The sequence below is a fragment of the Salvelinus alpinus genome, chromosome 3 (assembly GCF_045679555.1).
Source record: "Salvelinus alpinus chromosome 3, SLU_Salpinus.1, whole genome shotgun sequence".
In the NCBI taxonomy this organism is placed as follows: domain Eukaryota; kingdom Metazoa; phylum Chordata; class Actinopteri; order Salmoniformes; family Salmonidae; genus Salvelinus; species Salvelinus alpinus.
Window position 1 is genome coordinate 24,549,970 of NC_092088.1, and position 18,018 is coordinate 24,567,987.

Sequence of the window (18,018 nt, forward strand, 5' to 3'; positions counted from 1 at the left end):
GAACAAGAACACACAAATTGGACTTTTGAGATGTTCCAAATAGGCTCAATGACTGCTGCCATAAACCTTCACTTCAGTACAAAATAGGCCAATATAATGAATTGTTCAGAAATATTCCAAAATATTCCTACTCACTAATTCATCTCTAGTCTCCTGCAATATGGGATGTATTCATGGTTCATTCATAGTTCAAAAAGTTCAAAAACTTGACTTAACTTGAAAGTTCATCAACCATAAGTAAAAGTAAAGAGGATATGGTGATATGGTGTGTATGGGTTGGGGGTGTGATGGGGGTGGTGTGTGTGTGTGTGTGCGTCTAGGCTGGAAGGCAGCTAGCGCTCCTCTTGGGCATGGATGCGAGAGGAGAGAAAGGAGGAGAGGAGAAACAGAGATGTGTGGTTGAAACCAGAGGGCTGAGGAGCCTGCCTGGGCAGATGGTCCACAAAGGTGTTACCACACAGTGAGTGGGCAGCGCGATTGATGCATTGCAACATTCAAGAAGGTGGAACATTTGGCTGCTGACCCGCAGTCAGAACTCATTCGCCCTCCCCTCCTTATTTAGCTGCTGCTGCTGAGAGCCGACGGGGGATTGGGTCCAAATAAACACACACAAACTCGGAACGCCGCACTTTCCCACCCTCTGGGGGGCCTAGGCTGTATGTTCACTGGAAACTCCTCCTTCCTCTCCAAGGAGGTCAAGATGGAGGGGGAAGAGAGAACGGGTTCATAGTGCCACAGAAGAACAGGCACACTACTAACTACAGCACATAGCTGCTACTAAGTCAGCACAGGGACTTGACACATGCTTCCCCACTGGGCACACACTGGTTGACTCAAACGTCGTTTCCACGTCTTTTCAATGAAATTACGTTGAACCAACATGGAATATACGTTTTATTGACGTCTGTGCCCAGTGGGTTCTTTCAAGGGTCAATGTTATCCGGACTACACCCTACACTTCATTATTGGCGCAGTGAACAAATGTCTATACTATTCATGTGGTGTTTCTTTTTAATGCAAACATCATTCACAACAGATAGGTTATTACACATGAACAAATGGCCAATTAATTTTAGAACAATTAAACAATGGCACAGTATACCACCACTACTTTACCTTGTGAAGGTCTCACCGGCAATTGTAGGTAGAATTCAAAGTGGATGCTCAAAAAGTTCAAAGACCTATTTTCTCTTTAATAAACACACACTTTTAGTTATGCACATGCCAAGATCTGATTTCAGACCCAAAAAGCATTCTTACATCAGTTTAAACATTGAACATTTATGAGAGGGAGTGTGATAACCAAAGGCAACATTATGGCAATAGCTTTTAAACATCACAATTGCAGGTTTGTCTCAAAGCGCAGTTAAATTATTAAGTATAGAAATAATGAATCATCCTTCTCTTTCAGCTTTCATTCACCTTTCATTCACTCATCCCGTTTTCCATAAACAATTGTCAAAATAGTGGTAACATTGTTCATATTTAAGAATAAAATCGATATCAAATCATTTGACGTGCATGATTTTAACATTGCAGGTCTAATGTAAACAGTTTCAATTTAGTCATTAGCGGGAACAAAAGCAATTGAAATCTTGAGCACAAGAATGCCACACTATTTGGGCTCCCGCGTGGCGCAGCGGTCTAAGGCACTGCATCTCAGTGGTTCGAATCCAGGCTGTATCACAACCGGCCGTGATTGGGAGTCCCAAAGGGCGGCGCCCAACGTTGTCCGTGTAGGCAGTCATTGTAAATAAGAATCTGTTCTTAACTGACTCTCCTAGTTAAATCAAAAAATGAAACCATGCATGATCATGAAATGTATTATTTGGCGCTCACTGATTAAACTAGCATATACTGCCAGCTTGTGGTTAAATATGGTACATTCCATTGAAAATAGTGCTCACCAGCCACGTGACAAATGTATACAAATCCCTAGAAGCCTGGCATGAGGCCACAAAAAAATGAAACCATGCTGAGAGCAATAAATAAACTGGCTCTGTAACTAAACAGGTTAATTTGCTTACTGTATGCAATTTGTACTGAACATTCATGATAATTAGCAGGCTGCAAGAGGAGACTAATAAAGTTAAAGTTAAATAGTAGTATACCAAATTTTCACATCTTGCTTCATGAATTAACATAACTGCTGGAATGCTAATAAAAAATGGTTAATCTCACCATGCATGCATTAGGTGAGGACATACCGTATCTATCCTAAATAGTTATAAAAAGAAAGGACCTTTTGGAATCTGGTTTTGACATTTCTGCATAGACTTTTTAAACATCACAAAATGTCCATCTCTTCTTATGAACAACTGGTATTTTGTGAGGGAACATAGTTAATTGACTACATAAGGAAAGCAAGTGACTAGATCTAGAAGACCAAACTAATGAAAAAAGGTCAGTAGCAGTCCAGCAGACACACACAAACGGGTCACATCCGCGTTCGCTCGCGACTCCACTCCGAGTCAGTCATCATCCACCACCATCACATTCCCGTTCAGCTGGTACTCGATGGTGGCCCAGTCAAAGATGTTTCCTTTGGCGATCTTATGTTCGTAATGCAGGGCTTGTATCTGGCTTCTGGGCAGCACATAGTCCCACATGTTGAGGTCGGTCACTTCCCCCACAAAGCTCTGCACTGCCTCCAGGTCTCCCAGGTGTTTGTCCGGGTCTTGCCCAAGGAGGACGGTCCCCTTGGGACGGATGGTGTGGCCCGGCTTGTACACCTGGTAGGTGCTGCGGCGGCCGTCCACCCAGAAGGCGGCCAGCCCGGTACGGGACTCCCAGGTGAGGCAGAGACTTGTTCTGAATGTGGTGATGGGCGGCAGGTGGAAGAAGGCGCCGTCGCCACTCAGGTAGAAGGCGATGCGGCCGTCTTTCTCGCGCCACACGTTAAGCTCGTCGTAGTCGGGCGTGCGGTAGGCGAACAGGATGATCTGCCGCTCGCCCTCCAGCTCGGTGGCCACGCGCATGCACAGCGTGAACGCCCGCAGGCCCATCTCCTTTTGGGGGATGAGCGCCACGAAGCTGAAGTCCGTCTCATACGGGAAGACCAGCACCTTCCCGCCCAGGCCAACTGTAAACACCACCACAAACAACATCAACTGTCTATTAGAGCAGTCACTGGAGAAGATGACAACAGTATTGTGGAACATTAATGGTGTTGTCTGAATGGGACTTGAACCAGGGTTCCCGTGACTGTCAGCCCAGCAATCGTTAAACCAAGAGGTCCAAACCACTTGACGGTCACCAGATGTTGTACTGCCGTCACAACAGTATAAAAACAGCGTGGCATGAGAGCAATCTGAATATGATGAATTCTCTCAGAGAAGCGCAACATTTTAAAAAACATGAGTTAATAGGGAATTTTTTACTTGAGGTATGCACACATGATATGAGCTAAAGGATTTACTATTTGGGATCTTAACAATAATAGTTAAGCAAAGAAATAATTAAAGAAATAATCAATCGTACATTTTTTCCCTATATTCCATAGCCTACCAACCAAAACATACCTTCATTGGCTGAGGTGACACCCACGATACCCAGTAGGAGTATGAGCCTGGCAGTTATCTACCACAACAAACACATATCAGAATGGCAAAACACGCCACTACTACGGTCATTGTGAAAACAATAAATAGTAGTAAATACATCATATACTATAGTAAAGTGCATATCCTGTTAACAAAATGCTTCAGCACACAAAACAGTATTGCTCTTACCATGTTGATTTAAGGTTGTTATTCCACTGAAAGGTGATGATGCTAGCGCACTCGGTCACGCCTGTCTATTCTTAATGCCATGGTGTCTGTACGCCTCTTCCCTCCTAGTACCAGACCATTACATCACTTCAATGGACGGCTGTGCTGACAATGGACCCGGTGTGTGCAGGGGGGGATTGGGTCTGGGTGACACTGGCCTTTTTGTTTTGACTGACACGCCCGGGCGGACGCGCGCACACACTTTCAGAACATGTGATTGTGGGTGTGTATCGTCTATTAATTCATTGAATGACTGTGTTTTGATTAAGGGTGAATTCTAGGTCCAGCAACCTCATGGTCTCTTGTGCATGTACAATTTTGTTTCGACCGGTACTAATGTCTGATTGACAGGTTGATTTACTTACAACTCTTCTTTTTGCTGTCTGTTTTTCGATTTCCCAACCTCCCTAGCACGACACACACACCTCAGATGCTGGAAGCAGCACCCCTTGGAGCAGGTTAAGGACCCCTTGGAGCAGGTTATTGGTTAAGTGCCTTGCTAAAAGTGCTAGATGTGATGAAAAGTAATGTGCGCAAAAAAAAAATCACATGAACATTTCACAAGGAGACAAAAAGGAACAAACCAAGGTCACGTGTATAATTAACATATCTACATTTAATACAGTTGTTTATTCTCAAGCTCTTCAGAAGTCCTCAAAAAGCCAACCCCTCACCCCAACACAAAACCTGCAGTTCACTAAAATCACATACATTCAGTTGAGAAAGGGGACTTACGTAAACTAATTGAGAAAAACTGAGAAATATCTAAGACTGTCAACAGCCGAGAATTCCAAGCTCCTAGTCAAGGTACTGCAACACTGATTGTTGTGATTGGTTAGAAATGCTGGAAGGGGGGACATAGTTTAGATCAAAAAATAGGGAAAGACACTGAAATGAGAAGGTATAGGAGACTCTCAAAGTATTGGGAACATGACTGCTTTGACCATTAGTCAGTTGTCACACTTACATTTTTAAAGTTGTGAATACCTACGGCTACTGTGTGGTTATAGTAAAGTAGGCACGTTCTTTGCAAAGCAGACCTGAATGCTTATAACAACCTGAGCAGACCTCATGCTTAACAATGTAGGGAGTCCATTGTCATGTCAAATGCATACTGTACCGGCGGTTGTACTACTAGCCATCAGCCAAACATTGTCCAAGCGCACGCACCTATTGTTTTGTCTCTAATAACAGCAATTACAGCACAGTCCTTCGAAAAACAGGTTTCAAGAACTTCAAACCCAAAGAGAAAGTAAAGACGATGTTCTCCTATGATAAAAATGCAGATATCTGAACCATTACAGAGGAAATAGAAACGACCTTGTAGAGTCTCTATGCAGCACTTTAAACTGATGAATTGTCTATCATTCGAATCTCCTTTTTGGATCACGACAAGAATGCCATTTGGTACTACTGTAATAATACATACAACTCGTTGTAAAATAAAATGGGTTTAATCTATTCACTCTCACTATATGCATACATTCAACATAGTATAACTGCCCGCTATGAGGGACTGATATAATGCAATAGAGGACCGTTGACCATCGGTTGGAACATTATAGTTTGTATGATCTTGTTATAACTCCACATCACAGGCAATGACATGAAGCAGACCGACTTGGTTGGTCAGTTTTTCTATAATACATTTCTCACATTTGCTATTATCTTGCATTAAAAAAATCCACACTAGATTGTTTGAAAAGTAAAATAACAATTTGGCATCAAATTGACCAAGACCACCAACACTGAATTGTGGGAAATAAGTCATTACAGTACAACTAACCCATTATGTTAAAAAAAAATTGAAGTAAACAAAAATACTGGAGTAAGAGTTAGATAAAAGGCTAATATTTTCATCACTTGGGTAGATAGTTCCAATGGTTATATTTGAGAAGAGATTGGAAGCTTTACATTAGAGGGTTTTGAGACCAGCGTGCAGTGCGATGTGTTCAGAGAGGATTGTGGCACAGAGAGATAGAGGGGAAGAGAGAGACCTGAGAAACATGGCCCCTGATTCTGAGGGATAGAGGACTATCAGAGGAAGGGAAGTGATAAAGAAAGATTCAGAGAGAAGGGGAGAGAGAGGAGACCGATTTAGAAAGAGAGGAATCACCTGGAGATATGGCTGTCATTTTGCAGTCCATAGTGTGACCCCCCTATGTGTAAAGTGCAGGTCCAGGAGGGAGTTTGTGAATTCTGTCACTTCCTTTTTTCTTATTTTTTTTCTTGACACTTCTGGTGTGGGTCTCAGCTCTGGGACGTGTGGATCTACGAGCCATAGGGGGTTCAATAGTCCTCCACCCAACCGTTCTCCTGGATAAAGGCGTCGATGACCTCCTTCATGGCCAGGTTGGGGATCAGCTGGTCGTGAGTCAGAGGACTCCGGGTGACCGGGTCAAAATGGCCCACTCGCTACAGAGGACGGAGGAAAAATGGAACGATTGTTTGAGGTATTGGTGTAGCTGTGAGATGGTGGCTTTCATTATTATGCATAGTTTACAGTTTGCTTTGGATACTATTACCCCTCTGGGTGAGTGGTTGATCAAGTAGGAACGGCAAGTGTATTTATAGCAATCTAAATTGGTGGTAATTTAGCGGTAAGTGATCGGTAGTGTGGATAAAACAGTAGGTCTATGAATGGGCAACGGTTTATCTATACTTCTGCCGAGTAGATGTCTATAAAAGGATGGAATACTGTACCTGTAGATGCTCCTCAATGTCCTTGCGGTCGTAGGTGATCCCACTGGGGGTGATGCAGGGCTCCCTCATCAACTCAAAGCTGATCTTTCCACACAGGTAGTCAGGGATCTCCCGCTTCTGTGGGGTTCACAAGAATAGACATGCATGTAAAATGATACATACAGTTGAAGTCGGAAGTTTACATACACCTTAGCCAACTACATTTAAACTCAGTTTCACAAAAAATTCCCTGTCTTAGGTCCGTTAGGATCACCACTTTATTTTAAGAATGTGAAATGTCAGAATAATAGTAGAGAGAATGATTTATTTCAGCTGTTATTTCTTTCATCACATTCCCAGTGGGTCAGAAGTTTACATACACTCAATTAGTATTTGCATTGCCTTTAAATTAGTATTTGGTAGCATTGCCAATAAATTGTTTAACTTGGGTAAAACATTTCGGGTAGCCTTCCACCAGCTTCCCACAATAAGTTGGCTGAATTTTGGCCCATTCCTCCTGACAGAGCTGGTGTAACCGAGTCAGGTTTGTAGGCCTCCTTGCTTGCACACACTTTTTCAGTTCTGCCCACAAACTTTCTATAGGATTGAGGCCACTCCAATATAGAGGTCGACCGATTATGATTTTTCAAAGCCGATACTCGGAGAACAAAAAAAAGCCGATACCGATTAATAGGACGATTTTTAAAATGTATTTGTAATAATGACAATTACAACAATACTGAATGAACACTTATTTTAACTTAATATAATACATCAATAAAATCAATTTAGCCTCAAATAAATAATGAAACATGTTCAATTTGGTTCAAATAATGCAAAAACAAAAGTGTTGGAGAAGAAAGTAAAAGTACAATATGTGCCATGTAAGACAGCTAACGTTTAAGTTCCTTGCTCAGAACATGAGAACATATGAAAGCTGGTGGTTCCTTTTAACATGAGTCTTCAATATTCCCAGGTAAGAAGTTTTAGGTTGTAGTTATTATTGGAATTATAGGACTATTTCTCTCTATACCATTTGTATTTCATTAACCTTTGACTATTGGATGTTCTTACAGGCACTTTAGTATTGCCAGTGTAACAGTATAGCTTCCGTCCCTCTCCTCGCTCCTACCTGGGCTCGAACAAGGAACACATCGACAACAGCCACCCTCGAAGCAGCGTTACCCATGCAGAGCAAGGGGAACAACCACTCCAAGGCTCAGAGCGAGTGACGTTTGAAACGCTATTAGTGCGCACCCCGCTAACTAGCTAGCCATTTCACATCGGTTACACCAGCCTAATCTCGGGAGTTGATAGGCTTGAAGTCATAAACAGCGCAATGCTTGAAGCACAACGAAGAGCTGCTGGCAAAACGCACAAAAGTGCTGTTTGAATGAATGCTTACGAGCCTGCTGCTGCATACCACCGCTCAGTCAGACTGCTCTATCAAATCATAGACTTAGTTATAACATAATAACACACAGAAATACGAGCCTTAGGTAATTAATATGGTCCAATCCGGAAACTATCATCTCGAAAACAAGAGGTTTATTCTTTCAGTGAAACCGTTCCGTATTTTATCTAACGGGTGGCATCCATAAATCTAAATATTCCTGCTACATTGCACAACCTTCAATGTTATGTCATAATTACGTAAAATTCTGGCAAATTAGCCAGCCCAAACTGTTGCATATACACCGACTCTGCGTGCAATGAACGCAAGAGAAGTGACACAATTTCACCTGGTTAATATTGCCTGCTAACCTGGATTTCTTTTAGCTAAATATGCATGTTTAAAAATATATACTTCTGTGTATTGATTTTAAGAAAGGCATTGATGTTTATGGTTAGGTACACATTGAAGCAACGATACGCACCGCATCGATTATATGCAACGCAGGACACGCTAGATAAACTAGTAATATCAACCATGTGTAGTTAACTAGTGATTATGATTGATTGATTGTTTTTTATAAGATAAGTTGCTAGCTAGCATTAAACTTTTCTTGGCTTACTGCATTCGCATATCAGGCAGGCTCCTCGTGGAGTGCAATGTAATCAGGTGGTTAGAGCGTTGGACTAGTTAACTGTAAGGTTGCAAGATTGAATCCCCCGAGCTGACAAGGTAAAAATCTGTCGTTCTGCCCCTGAACAAGGCAGTTAACCCACCGTTCCTAGGCCATCATTGAAAATAAGAATGTGTTCTTAACTTCTTATGGCTGCAGGGGCAGTATTGAGTAGCTTGGATGAAAGGTGCACAGAGGTGCCCAGAGTAAACGGCCTGCTCCTCAGTCATAGTTGCTAATATTTGCATATTATTATTAGTATTGGATAGAAAACACTCTGAAGTTTCTAAAACTGTTTGAATTATGTCTGTGAGTATAACAGAACTCATATGGCAGGCAAAAACCTGAGAAGTTCCACTTCCTGTTTGGAATTCTTCTGAGGTGACAGATTTTCAGCCAAGCTTTCATTGAAATTACAGCGAGATATTGATGAGTTTTCACTTCCTACGGCTTCCACTAGATGTCAACAGTCAATAGAACTTTGTTTGATGACTCTAATGTGAAGGGGGGCCGAAGGAGGAATTAGTCACCACTGCCACGAGCTGACCACGCGCGTTCACGTGATAGGCAGCTCCGTTCCATCGCTCAACTGAAGTCAATCTAATTCTCCGGTTGGAACGTTATTCAAGATGTATGTTAACAACATTCTAAAGATTGATTCAGTACATCGTTTGACATGTTTCTACTGACTGTTATGGAACTTTTGGACATTGTCACGTTATAGTGGACGTGCTTTGTGACTTTGGAATTGTTTACCAAACGCGCTAACCAAAGTAGCTAATTGGACATAAATAACAGACATTATCGAACAAATCAAGCATTTATTGTGGACCTGGGATTCCTAGGACTGCATTCTGATGAAGTTCATCAAAGGTAAGGAAACATTTATCATGTATTTTCTGGTTTCTGTTGACTACAACATGGTGGCTAATTTGGCTATTGTTCTGAGCACCGTCTCAGATTATTGCACGATTTGCTTTTTCCGTTGAGTTTTTTGGAAATATGACACAGCGTTTGCATTAAGGAGCGGTATATCTATAATTCCATGTGTATAACTTGTATTATCATCTACATTTATGATGACTATTTCTGTTGAAACGATGTGGCTATACAAAATCACTTGATGTTTTTGGAACTAGTAAATGTAACGCGCCAATGTAAACTCAGATTTTTTTTATATAAATATGAACTTTATCAAACAAAACATGCATGTATTGTGTAACATGAAGTCTTATGAGTCATCTGATGAAGATCATTAAAGGTTAGTGATTCATTTCATCTCTATTTCTGCTTTTTGTGACTGCTATCTTTCGCTGGAAAAATGGCTGTGCTTATTGTGGTTTGGTGGTGACGTAACATAATCGTTTGTAGTGCTTTCGCTGAAAAGCATATTTGAAATTGGACACTTTGGTGGGATTAACAGCAAGATTACCTTTAAAATGATATAAAACACATGTATGTTTGAGGAATTTTAATTATGAGATTTCTGTTTGAATTTGGCGCCCTGCACTTTCACTGGCTGTTGTCATATCGATGCAGCCATAAAAAGTTAACTGACTTGCCTGGTTAAATAAAGGTGTAAAGGTCATTATGGCCAAACAGTTCTATTTTTGTTTCATCAGACCAGAGGACATTTCTCCAAAAGTACGATCTTTGTCCCCATGTGCAGTTGCAAACCGTAGTCTGGCTTTTTTATGGCGGGTTTGGAGCAGTGGCTTCTTCCTTGCTGAGCGGCCTTTCAGGTTATGTCGATGCAGGACTCGTTTTACTGTGGATATAGATACTTTTGTACCCGTTTCCTCCAGCATCTTCACAAGATTCTTTGCTGTTGTTCTGGGATTGATTTGCACATTTCGCACCAAAGTACATTAATCTCTAGGAGACTGAACATGCCTCCTTCCTGAGCAGTATAACGGCTGCATGGTCCCATGGTGTATATACTTGCGTACTATTGTTTGTTTCTGAGGTCTTGGCTGATTTCTTTTTATTTTCCCATGATGTCAAGCAAAGAGGCACTGAGTTTGTAGGTAGGCCTTGAAATGCATCCACAGGTACACCTCCAATTGACTCAAATTATGTTAATTAGCCTATCAGAAGCTTCTAAAGCCATGACACCATTTTCTGGAATTTCCCAAGCTGTTTAAAGGCACAGTCAACTTAGCGTATGTAAACTTCTGACCCACTGGAATTGTGATACAGTGAATTATAAGTGAAATAATCTGTCTGTAAATAATTGTTGGGAAAATTACTTCTGTCATGCACAAAGTAGATGTCCTAACCGACTTGCCAAAACAATAGTTTGTTAACAAGACATCTGTGGAGTGGTTGAAAAACGAGTTAATGACTCCAACTTATGTGTATTTAAACTTCCGACTTCAACTGTACATGTAAATATAAATACTACCCCCTAGATGAGTGGTTCCCAAACTTTTTTTGAACCGTGATGGGATAAAAAAAGATTAACAGGGAAATTTGAAGTGTAATGTAGTGGTAATGACTATAATGTAGTGGTAATGACCTCCTAATCTGATCCATACAGCAAATCATCTATTTTGTGAAACACTTTTTGTAGATTAAATAGGGTTTATTTGAAGTAGTTTCATAGTTCCTTAAATCGTGATGACTCATTTGTGTGTACCGAGGGCCAGATCCAGGTTTAAGCGGTCGCTTAGGCGCCCCGGACGCATTCTAAAGGTGCCACTACGGACACAAAGCCATGTTCCGTTTGTTTCTATGGAAGATGCTGTGTTACAGGTAAGCCTAAATCAGACTTGCCTGTGCTAATGGTTCTCACAGGCGATGTAAAATGATACAAATGGCTTTGCTCGTGATGCGCGTCCCTCAAATTATACAAACGTAACAGCCTGAGCACACCGGACTTGAAACAACGATACAGATGTAACTGTGTGTGCCATTCAATGTTATATCTGAGCCTCACTGGTGATTCCAAGTCAAAATTCCATGAGCATCCGACAGATCACGTTTATAAGGGAGAGTTCGATGTCTTTAAAAAAATATTATAATAATCTAGATTAGGAAAAATTTCACAGCACACCTGAGAGTTCATCAAGGCACACTAGCTGAACACCACTTCCCTAGACACCATCTAGATCTGGGCCATATTCATTAGGTAACAAATAGAAGAAAACTGACTGTAAAAGGGACGGACTACCTGAACTTGTCCAATAAGAAATCCTCGTTTTCCACGGTAAAACATTTTGCTACGGTGTGCCCTAATGAACACAACCCAGTATAGGGGTTTGAAACACCAATGTTGACAGAGGCAAGACGGTGTCTTCTTAACTGACAATGACAATTACATGTACCAAGTCAACAACTATATATAGGCCCCGATAATCCTTCATAACAAGCCTCGACAAGCAACTTGAGGTGGTGGTTGCTGTAGAAACGGCTTGGACTGGAAATAGGAGGTGGAGTGCTAGTCTATTTTGGTAACCATAACACTGGCACAGCTAAGTGTCAAAGCAAGGGGGTGGGTCAGACACAGCTGATCAGAGAAACAGTGTGGACAAATTGTTTTTCTCTAAATGAAATTGTGTGAAATTTTATGAATAAGATCAAATATGTATTGTTATTTCAGTAATACAGAGCTGTGTTATGCTACGGCTAACGATAATGAATAATCAGTAAGATTTAGTGAAATTAGTCTGGATTGAAAGTTGACCACAATCGTAGTAAACGGTGTGTTCAACTAATTTAAAATGTATCACTCACTTTTCTCTTCTCGTCCACTTGTGAAAAGAGCTCCTCCATGTCCATAAAGAACTTGTCCTATTTAGGAGAAGAGCAGAGAGTTGGGTGAGGGCTAGCACAGAGCACTAATACAAACGCCCCTCAATATCAATGAGATATGGAGAAATAGGCAACATGACAGAAATTCAGTTACACGACACCAGTGCTCAATACTTTAAAAGCAACTGGTCCCTGTATATTGACATAGGAGGATATAGACATAACTTACATGTTTCGATTTGATCTTGACGACGTCACTGCCACTCGGATTGTCCGCCTCTTTGTTTTCCCGGCAATCCGCCACTTCCCTGAGAAAAATATAAAGACGTAGCATTTCCTTAATCATTCACTAAGATTGGGACAGAAAACGCACCCGCAAATTCTAATGCATTAACCCGACTTATTCCCCAAGATTTGCACCAACATCTCAACAATTTTATTATCACACATGATTACGCATGTGTAGAACACTGGGCAGGATATGTAGCAACTCATTTAATGTCATTCAAGGGGGTTCTGGCAATGAACTCATACGCAATGAACTTGTATGCTTCCCCATAGGAAATGGAATATCAGTGCAGGCGTTTTGCTCATACACTAGTATGAGTCTCAGTCTAAGAGCGTTGCTCCAGGTCCCTCCCTCACCTTTCCTTCTCAGCCAGGATGAGTTTGGTGAGATAGGCAAGCAGCTCGTTCTCCTGGTTGATGCGCTTCTCCTCGATGCTGTTCCAGCGTTTCTTTTTGGCGAGCCGCAGGGCACTTGGGATGTCGTCGCCAAAGTTCAGCCTTTGCTCCTTGGCCAGGTTGTAAGCTGCCCACAGAACGGGTCCAGACATCATTAATGTTCTCCATTGAAAGTAAAAGCTTAAAACTGTTAGGCGGCCTATTTTCCCATCTACAGATCTTAGCATTATACAAGAGAACATTTTAGTTGCACTACAACAATCAAAACAATTTCAGTTTAGTATCATTACACAGTACTCGGCACCTCTGAGGTTTAGTTAAATTGCAGCACATAGCATTCTAACTAGCACTCAAAACAAAAATGCACATCAATGTTGTGTTGCAATACTGAGGGGGCCATATAATCATATTTATTAACTTTAAAAGACAAACTGAGCCTATATTGGTACTGCTACTCTGACTTTGTGAAGACCCAGGCTTAATCTGTGTCCGGGAAACTGGCCTTGAGGGTTGATCCTGACCTCTCTGCAGGTTGCCGATGGCCTCGTCGTAGTTCTCCAGCTCCAGGTGACACTGGCCCAGGAAGAAGTGGGCCTTGACCGACTGGGGGTCCATCTCCAGCGCGTGCTTGCAGTCCGCCAGGGCTTTGTCATGCTGCTGCAGCTTCAAGTGGCACAGAGCCCGGTTGGTGTAGTACACCGCCACCAACGGGTTACGGTTCTGTTGGCAGGATACACACAAAACACAAACATATTGCACAGGCTACTGTTGTAAGGGTGCATCAGTCCAGCGTATAGGCTACTTTCTATACGTACATGAATCCATTCAAAATAGGTGAATAAGTCAGTGTCAATATCTTATGTCATACCCTTTCAAAGCATGCGGACAAGTCTAGCCATGTCAGCTACTACTACATCATCCGGCAGAAAGGGAGGTAGCTCGCTACTCACGATGGCTTTGCTGTAGCAGGTGGCAGCCTCCTGGTACTTGCGGCAGAGGAACAGTCGGTTGCCCTGTTCCTTCAGCTCCTGTGCCGTGGAACTCTTCTCCGGGCTGCCTGCCATCTTCTCAGGTGGCTCCGCGGCGCCTGCTCCGCGCTGCTTCCCTATCCTGTTCCCCGTCTCTCCGGCTGGCTAGCTGTCAGGTGAAAGAATGGCCAGGCCGTCTGTTCTTTGTCTTCTCACCAACTACAAACGAAAGATGGGCAGCGTCATGTAACAGTCAATGCCTTGCTGCTGCAATGCACCTGCACTGCATCGAGCGCTTCTGATGAGGTGCAGTCGCTGTGGCAACTCATAAATTGAGCAACATAACCGTGTCAAGTCACGAAAGTTAGCTAGGTCAAGACTATAACGTTAGCTATGCTTTCTAACGTTGGTCCACGTCGCAATGAAAAAATAAGGTAGTTAACTAACCTAATATTGGACTAAAGGAGCCAAACATTACTCCTTACGCCAAGGAAGCCAAAACAGTAAAATACTCAATTGCGGTACGGTTCTAGAAACATAAATCGCTCTACTTTCATATCACATCAAAATCATTTAACAAATAAATACACACTGTCTGAACATCGTTTTAACCGGATTTAACACAGTTCCAGCACATAGTATTTTTCAGTGACAACACGTTTGTGTCTACCGTTTACACGCAGGTGTTCCGAGACGCAGGTAGTTACAGTAATTAGCACAGTTTGTCTGCCCACTGTCTTCTGTCTGTTTCCCGTAAACAAGAGCTGTATAACATGGAAATGTGCCCGTGTGGGAACCATAACCCTATAAAGGTGTGTATCAACTTAACCTTTTGATTTAACATTATTTTATAAAATGATTTCTCGCCGATGTCAAAGATAATGTATTTATGCTTCCAAAATCGTACTGTTAATGTTCAGACCGAGCGTCGCTGCTCTTAACAAAACGTCACCCTACAGAAGACGCCTTCGTCCAATTATTTATGTGAAATGTACTGTAATGGAACTGTGAGTCATGGTCAAGGGCTAGCAACGGTGGTTAGCTAAGAAGGTAATTTAGCTAGCTAACTAATCTTAAAGCTAGCTAGAGTGGACTTTCCCCACCATGAGTTTGCGGTTGACTGAACTCGAAATTATGGCAAATGTATAGTACATTGCAACGTCCAAATCCCTGCAAACCTCACAACAACCCCCCGCGAATAAACAACTAACGCTAGCCAACTAACGTTAGATGGTTAGCTTGCTAACGGCTAGCATACCTCAAATATGCGGTTATTTATCTACTACTAGCTCTACACAACAGAAACATATGTAACCTCACCTTCTCAAAGGAATTTCACATACAGGCGGTTGATGTGCCAGTATCTTTCGATTTCAATTCTAATTGATTTGCTTTTCCCATTGAGCTGTCACGACAGAGCTGACAGGAGCTAGCAAGTTTGTTTTTATGCTGACGTCATGATGTAGACGACGGAAACCCGCGAGGTAGGCTTCAGTGAAAATACGTCTAACAGAATACACTCTTTGACAACATGTCATCAAATTATATATGCTCATGCAATTCAGAGGAATAATGGGTGTAAATGATACACGTTTTTAATATGTGCTAATTGATTCCGTATCATCAAAGTCAGGGTTGGTCTGATTGCCTTTCCGCAACAACTGAGGCTCACATCACGCGTCTAGCTAAGCAAGGTTGGGTCTGACCAATTTGATGAAAGCAGCCCAGGAAGCGAAATTTCGTTTCATAGTATACCCGAAGGCAAAGTCATTGGGCGCGTTCGAGCGGATCACTTTTGTCATGACGTTGACCAACGTTGGTCACTGCATTTCAAAATGTGTTGCATTATGGGTATAAACATTTTCCGAATTGCGACTACATGCATAGAGGAAAAGGAAGACCCAACTCGGTGGAAAATCTATCTCCCTCCAGCAGATGGCGTTTTTTCGTTGTTTTTCCCCACCAAGCAAGGAGTTTTTTAACGGGGGTCAATGAAAGTCGAATTTGGTCAACAAAAAAATGTATGGCTTATTTGCTACGTGAGGTTTATTTGATTGAACATAAGTTTCGTAATTCTTACGAGTGTACTGATATAAGTAGGACAAAAAACACTTTATATTGGAGTTTGCTATGCATATTCATGACATGGGGCTAGTAGCACAGCATCTCTCCATTGAATGCAGGCGGTTGTCGTCAACAACCCTCTTCGAATATTCAAAAAAGGTTTACAATAATGAGATGTATCCAGCAATCCAAAGAAAGGATAGGCGGGAGCTAGACAGCCTGCCATGCCGCTTTGCGAACAACGACTCCCATTGTTAGGGCGGAGAGACAAATCAAATCAAATTTATCAAGACATGTATCTTGTCAGGATAGAGTACCACTGTATGGTACCCTTTATTCAGCAAAATACATATTTTTTCCTAATTATCTTGCAAATCTCAATTTTGGATGAGACTGACTTTATGACAAACATGATCCTATTTACACTTTGTAGTACATTTTGACACTAGAATAAACGTTTGACTAATATCGATCCCACATAGGCCATTTTCTACCAGAGAAGTTGTTTGCCTTCAGTTTTGAGGGAGCGTCCAATTGGCATGATGACTGCAGGAATGTCCACCAGAGCTGTTGCAGATAATTGAATGTTCATTTTTCTACCATAAGCCGCCTCAAGTCGTTTTAGAGAATTTGTCATAATACCCATAAAACCTAGAGGTCAGACAGGGAAATGGTTCCAATCATTTCCCCACCGTACATTTAGGGGATTTTAGAAACACGTAAAATAAGGGCTGTGTTTCGTGTAGGCTTACCCGGGCATGACGTTTTGATAACTGTGTAAATCTCTCTAGGACAAGGTAGCTTTTATCAATATATTCACCTGTATTTAGCCACTCAAAATGAAATGCTAATTAGCTGCTAATGTGGCTATCATAAAGAACTACAAATGCCATGATGATCTGGACGAGACTGCCGAATCAAGGCAAATGTAAGAATCTCTCGATTAACTATCTAATGTTAGCTAAATGTAGTAATTAATACATTGGCAAAATTTCTTTAAATGGACAGTTCTGAGAACTGTCTTGTGCAAATTTTACATTGACACAATACCTGTTAGGAAAGGTGTCAGCTAGAGATGATGTGCAGGAGCTTGCCGGGATTTGTAGTTTTGCATGATTTTAACTTTGATGCAAATTAGCATTTTTTTAAATCTGAGAGTAAATAGATCCAAATATATTGATAAAAGTCACCTTGTCCGAGAGAGATTTACATGATTATCAAAACGTCACGACAGGGTAAGCCTACACGAAACACAGCCCTTATTTTAAGCGATTCTAAAATCCCTTATGGGGAAAATTAATGTTGGAAAAACTATTGGAACCATTTCCAACGGCTCTGGAGCAACGAACCGCCCTTGCTGTCTCTGCCTGGCCGGTTCCCCTCTCTCCACTGCGATTCTATGCCTCTAACCCTATTACAGGGGCTGAGTCACTGGCTTACTGGTGCTCTTCCATGCCGTCCCTAGGAGGGGTGCGCCACTTGAGTGGGTTGAGTCACTGACGTGATCTTCCTGTCTGGGTTGGCGCCCCCCCTTGGGTTGTGCCGTGGCGGAGATCTTTGTGGGCTATACTCGGCCTTGTCTCAGGATGGTAAGTTGGTGGTTAAAGATATCCCTCTAGTGGTGTGGGGGCTGTGCTTGGGCTAAGTGGGTGGGGTTATATCCTGCCTGTTTGGCCCTGTCCGGGGGTATCATCGGATGGGGCCACAGTGTCTCCTGACCCCTCCTGTCTCAGCCTCCAGTATTTATGCTGCAGTAGTTTATGTGTCGGGGGGCTAGGGTCAGTCTGTTATATCTGGAGTACTTCTCCTATTTTATCCGGTGTCCTGTGTGAATTTAAGTATGCTCTTTCTAATTCTCTCTTTCTTTCTCTTTCTCGGAGGACCTGAGCCCTAGGACCATGCCTCAGGACTACCTGGCATGATGACTCCTTGCTGTCCCCAGTCCACCTGGCCGTGCTGCTGCTCCAGTTTCAACTGTTCTGCGTGCGACTACGGAACCCTGACCTGTTCACTGGACGTGCTACCTGTCCC

At 42.2% G+C, this 18,018-nt stretch overlaps 2 protein-coding genes across 2 annotated transcripts; both read right to left on the reverse strand.

Moving 5' to 3' along the window:
- Positions 1 to 1,172: 1,172 nt before the first annotated feature.
- Positions 1,173 to 3,877, reverse strand: crp1 (C-reactive protein 1). Its single transcript, XM_071392236.1, has 3 exons — positions 3,732 to 3,877; positions 3,522 to 3,579; positions 1,173 to 3,082 (listed from the first exon to the last, which is right to left on the reverse strand). The coding sequence occupies exons 1-3, from the start codon at positions 3,732 to 3,734 to the stop codon at positions 2,472 to 2,474; spliced, it is 672 nt and encodes a 223-aa protein (XP_071248337.1). The 5' UTR covers positions 3,735 to 3,877; the 3' UTR covers positions 1,173 to 2,471.
- Positions 3,878 to 4,366: 489 nt separating this feature from the next.
- LOC139570395 (E3 ubiquitin-protein ligase CHIP-like) lies at positions 4,367 to 15,750 on the reverse strand. Its single transcript, XM_071392234.1, has 8 exons — positions 15,244 to 15,750; positions 13,906 to 14,142; positions 13,477 to 13,675; positions 12,917 to 13,082; positions 12,501 to 12,579; positions 12,254 to 12,310; positions 6,474 to 6,590; positions 4,367 to 6,185 (listed from the first exon to the last, which is right to left on the reverse strand). Exons 2-8 carry the CDS (start codon positions 14,017 to 14,019, stop codon positions 6,060 to 6,062), a joined length of 858 nt encoding a protein of 285 aa, XP_071248335.1. The 5' UTR covers positions 14,020 to 14,142; positions 15,244 to 15,750; the 3' UTR covers positions 4,367 to 6,059.
- Positions 15,751 to 18,018: the final 2,268 nt, after the last annotated feature.

What these genes read in the sequence shown, in the direction of transcription:
- crp1 (XM_071392236.1), bottom strand. An exon ending in TGTCACCTCAGCCAATGAAG is followed by an intron (nt 3,083 to 3,521) that starts GTATGTTTTGGT and finishes TGGTGTTTACAG; the next exon opens with TTGGCCTGGGCGGGAAGGTG.
- LOC139570395 (XM_071392234.1), bottom strand. Translation starts at nt 14,019, where the DNA reads ATGGCAGGCAGCCCGGAGAAGAGTTCCACGGCACAGGAGCTGAAGGAA. An exon ending in CATCGGCAACCTGCAGAGAG is followed by an intron (nt 13,083 to 13,476) that starts GTCAGGATCAAC and finishes TTCTGTGGGCAG; the next exon opens with CTTACAACCTGGCCAAGGAG. An exon ending in TCAAGATCAAATCGAAACAT is followed by an intron (nt 12,311 to 12,500) that starts GTAAGTTATGTC and finishes TCTCCTAAATAG; the next exon opens with GACAAGTTCTTTATGGACAT.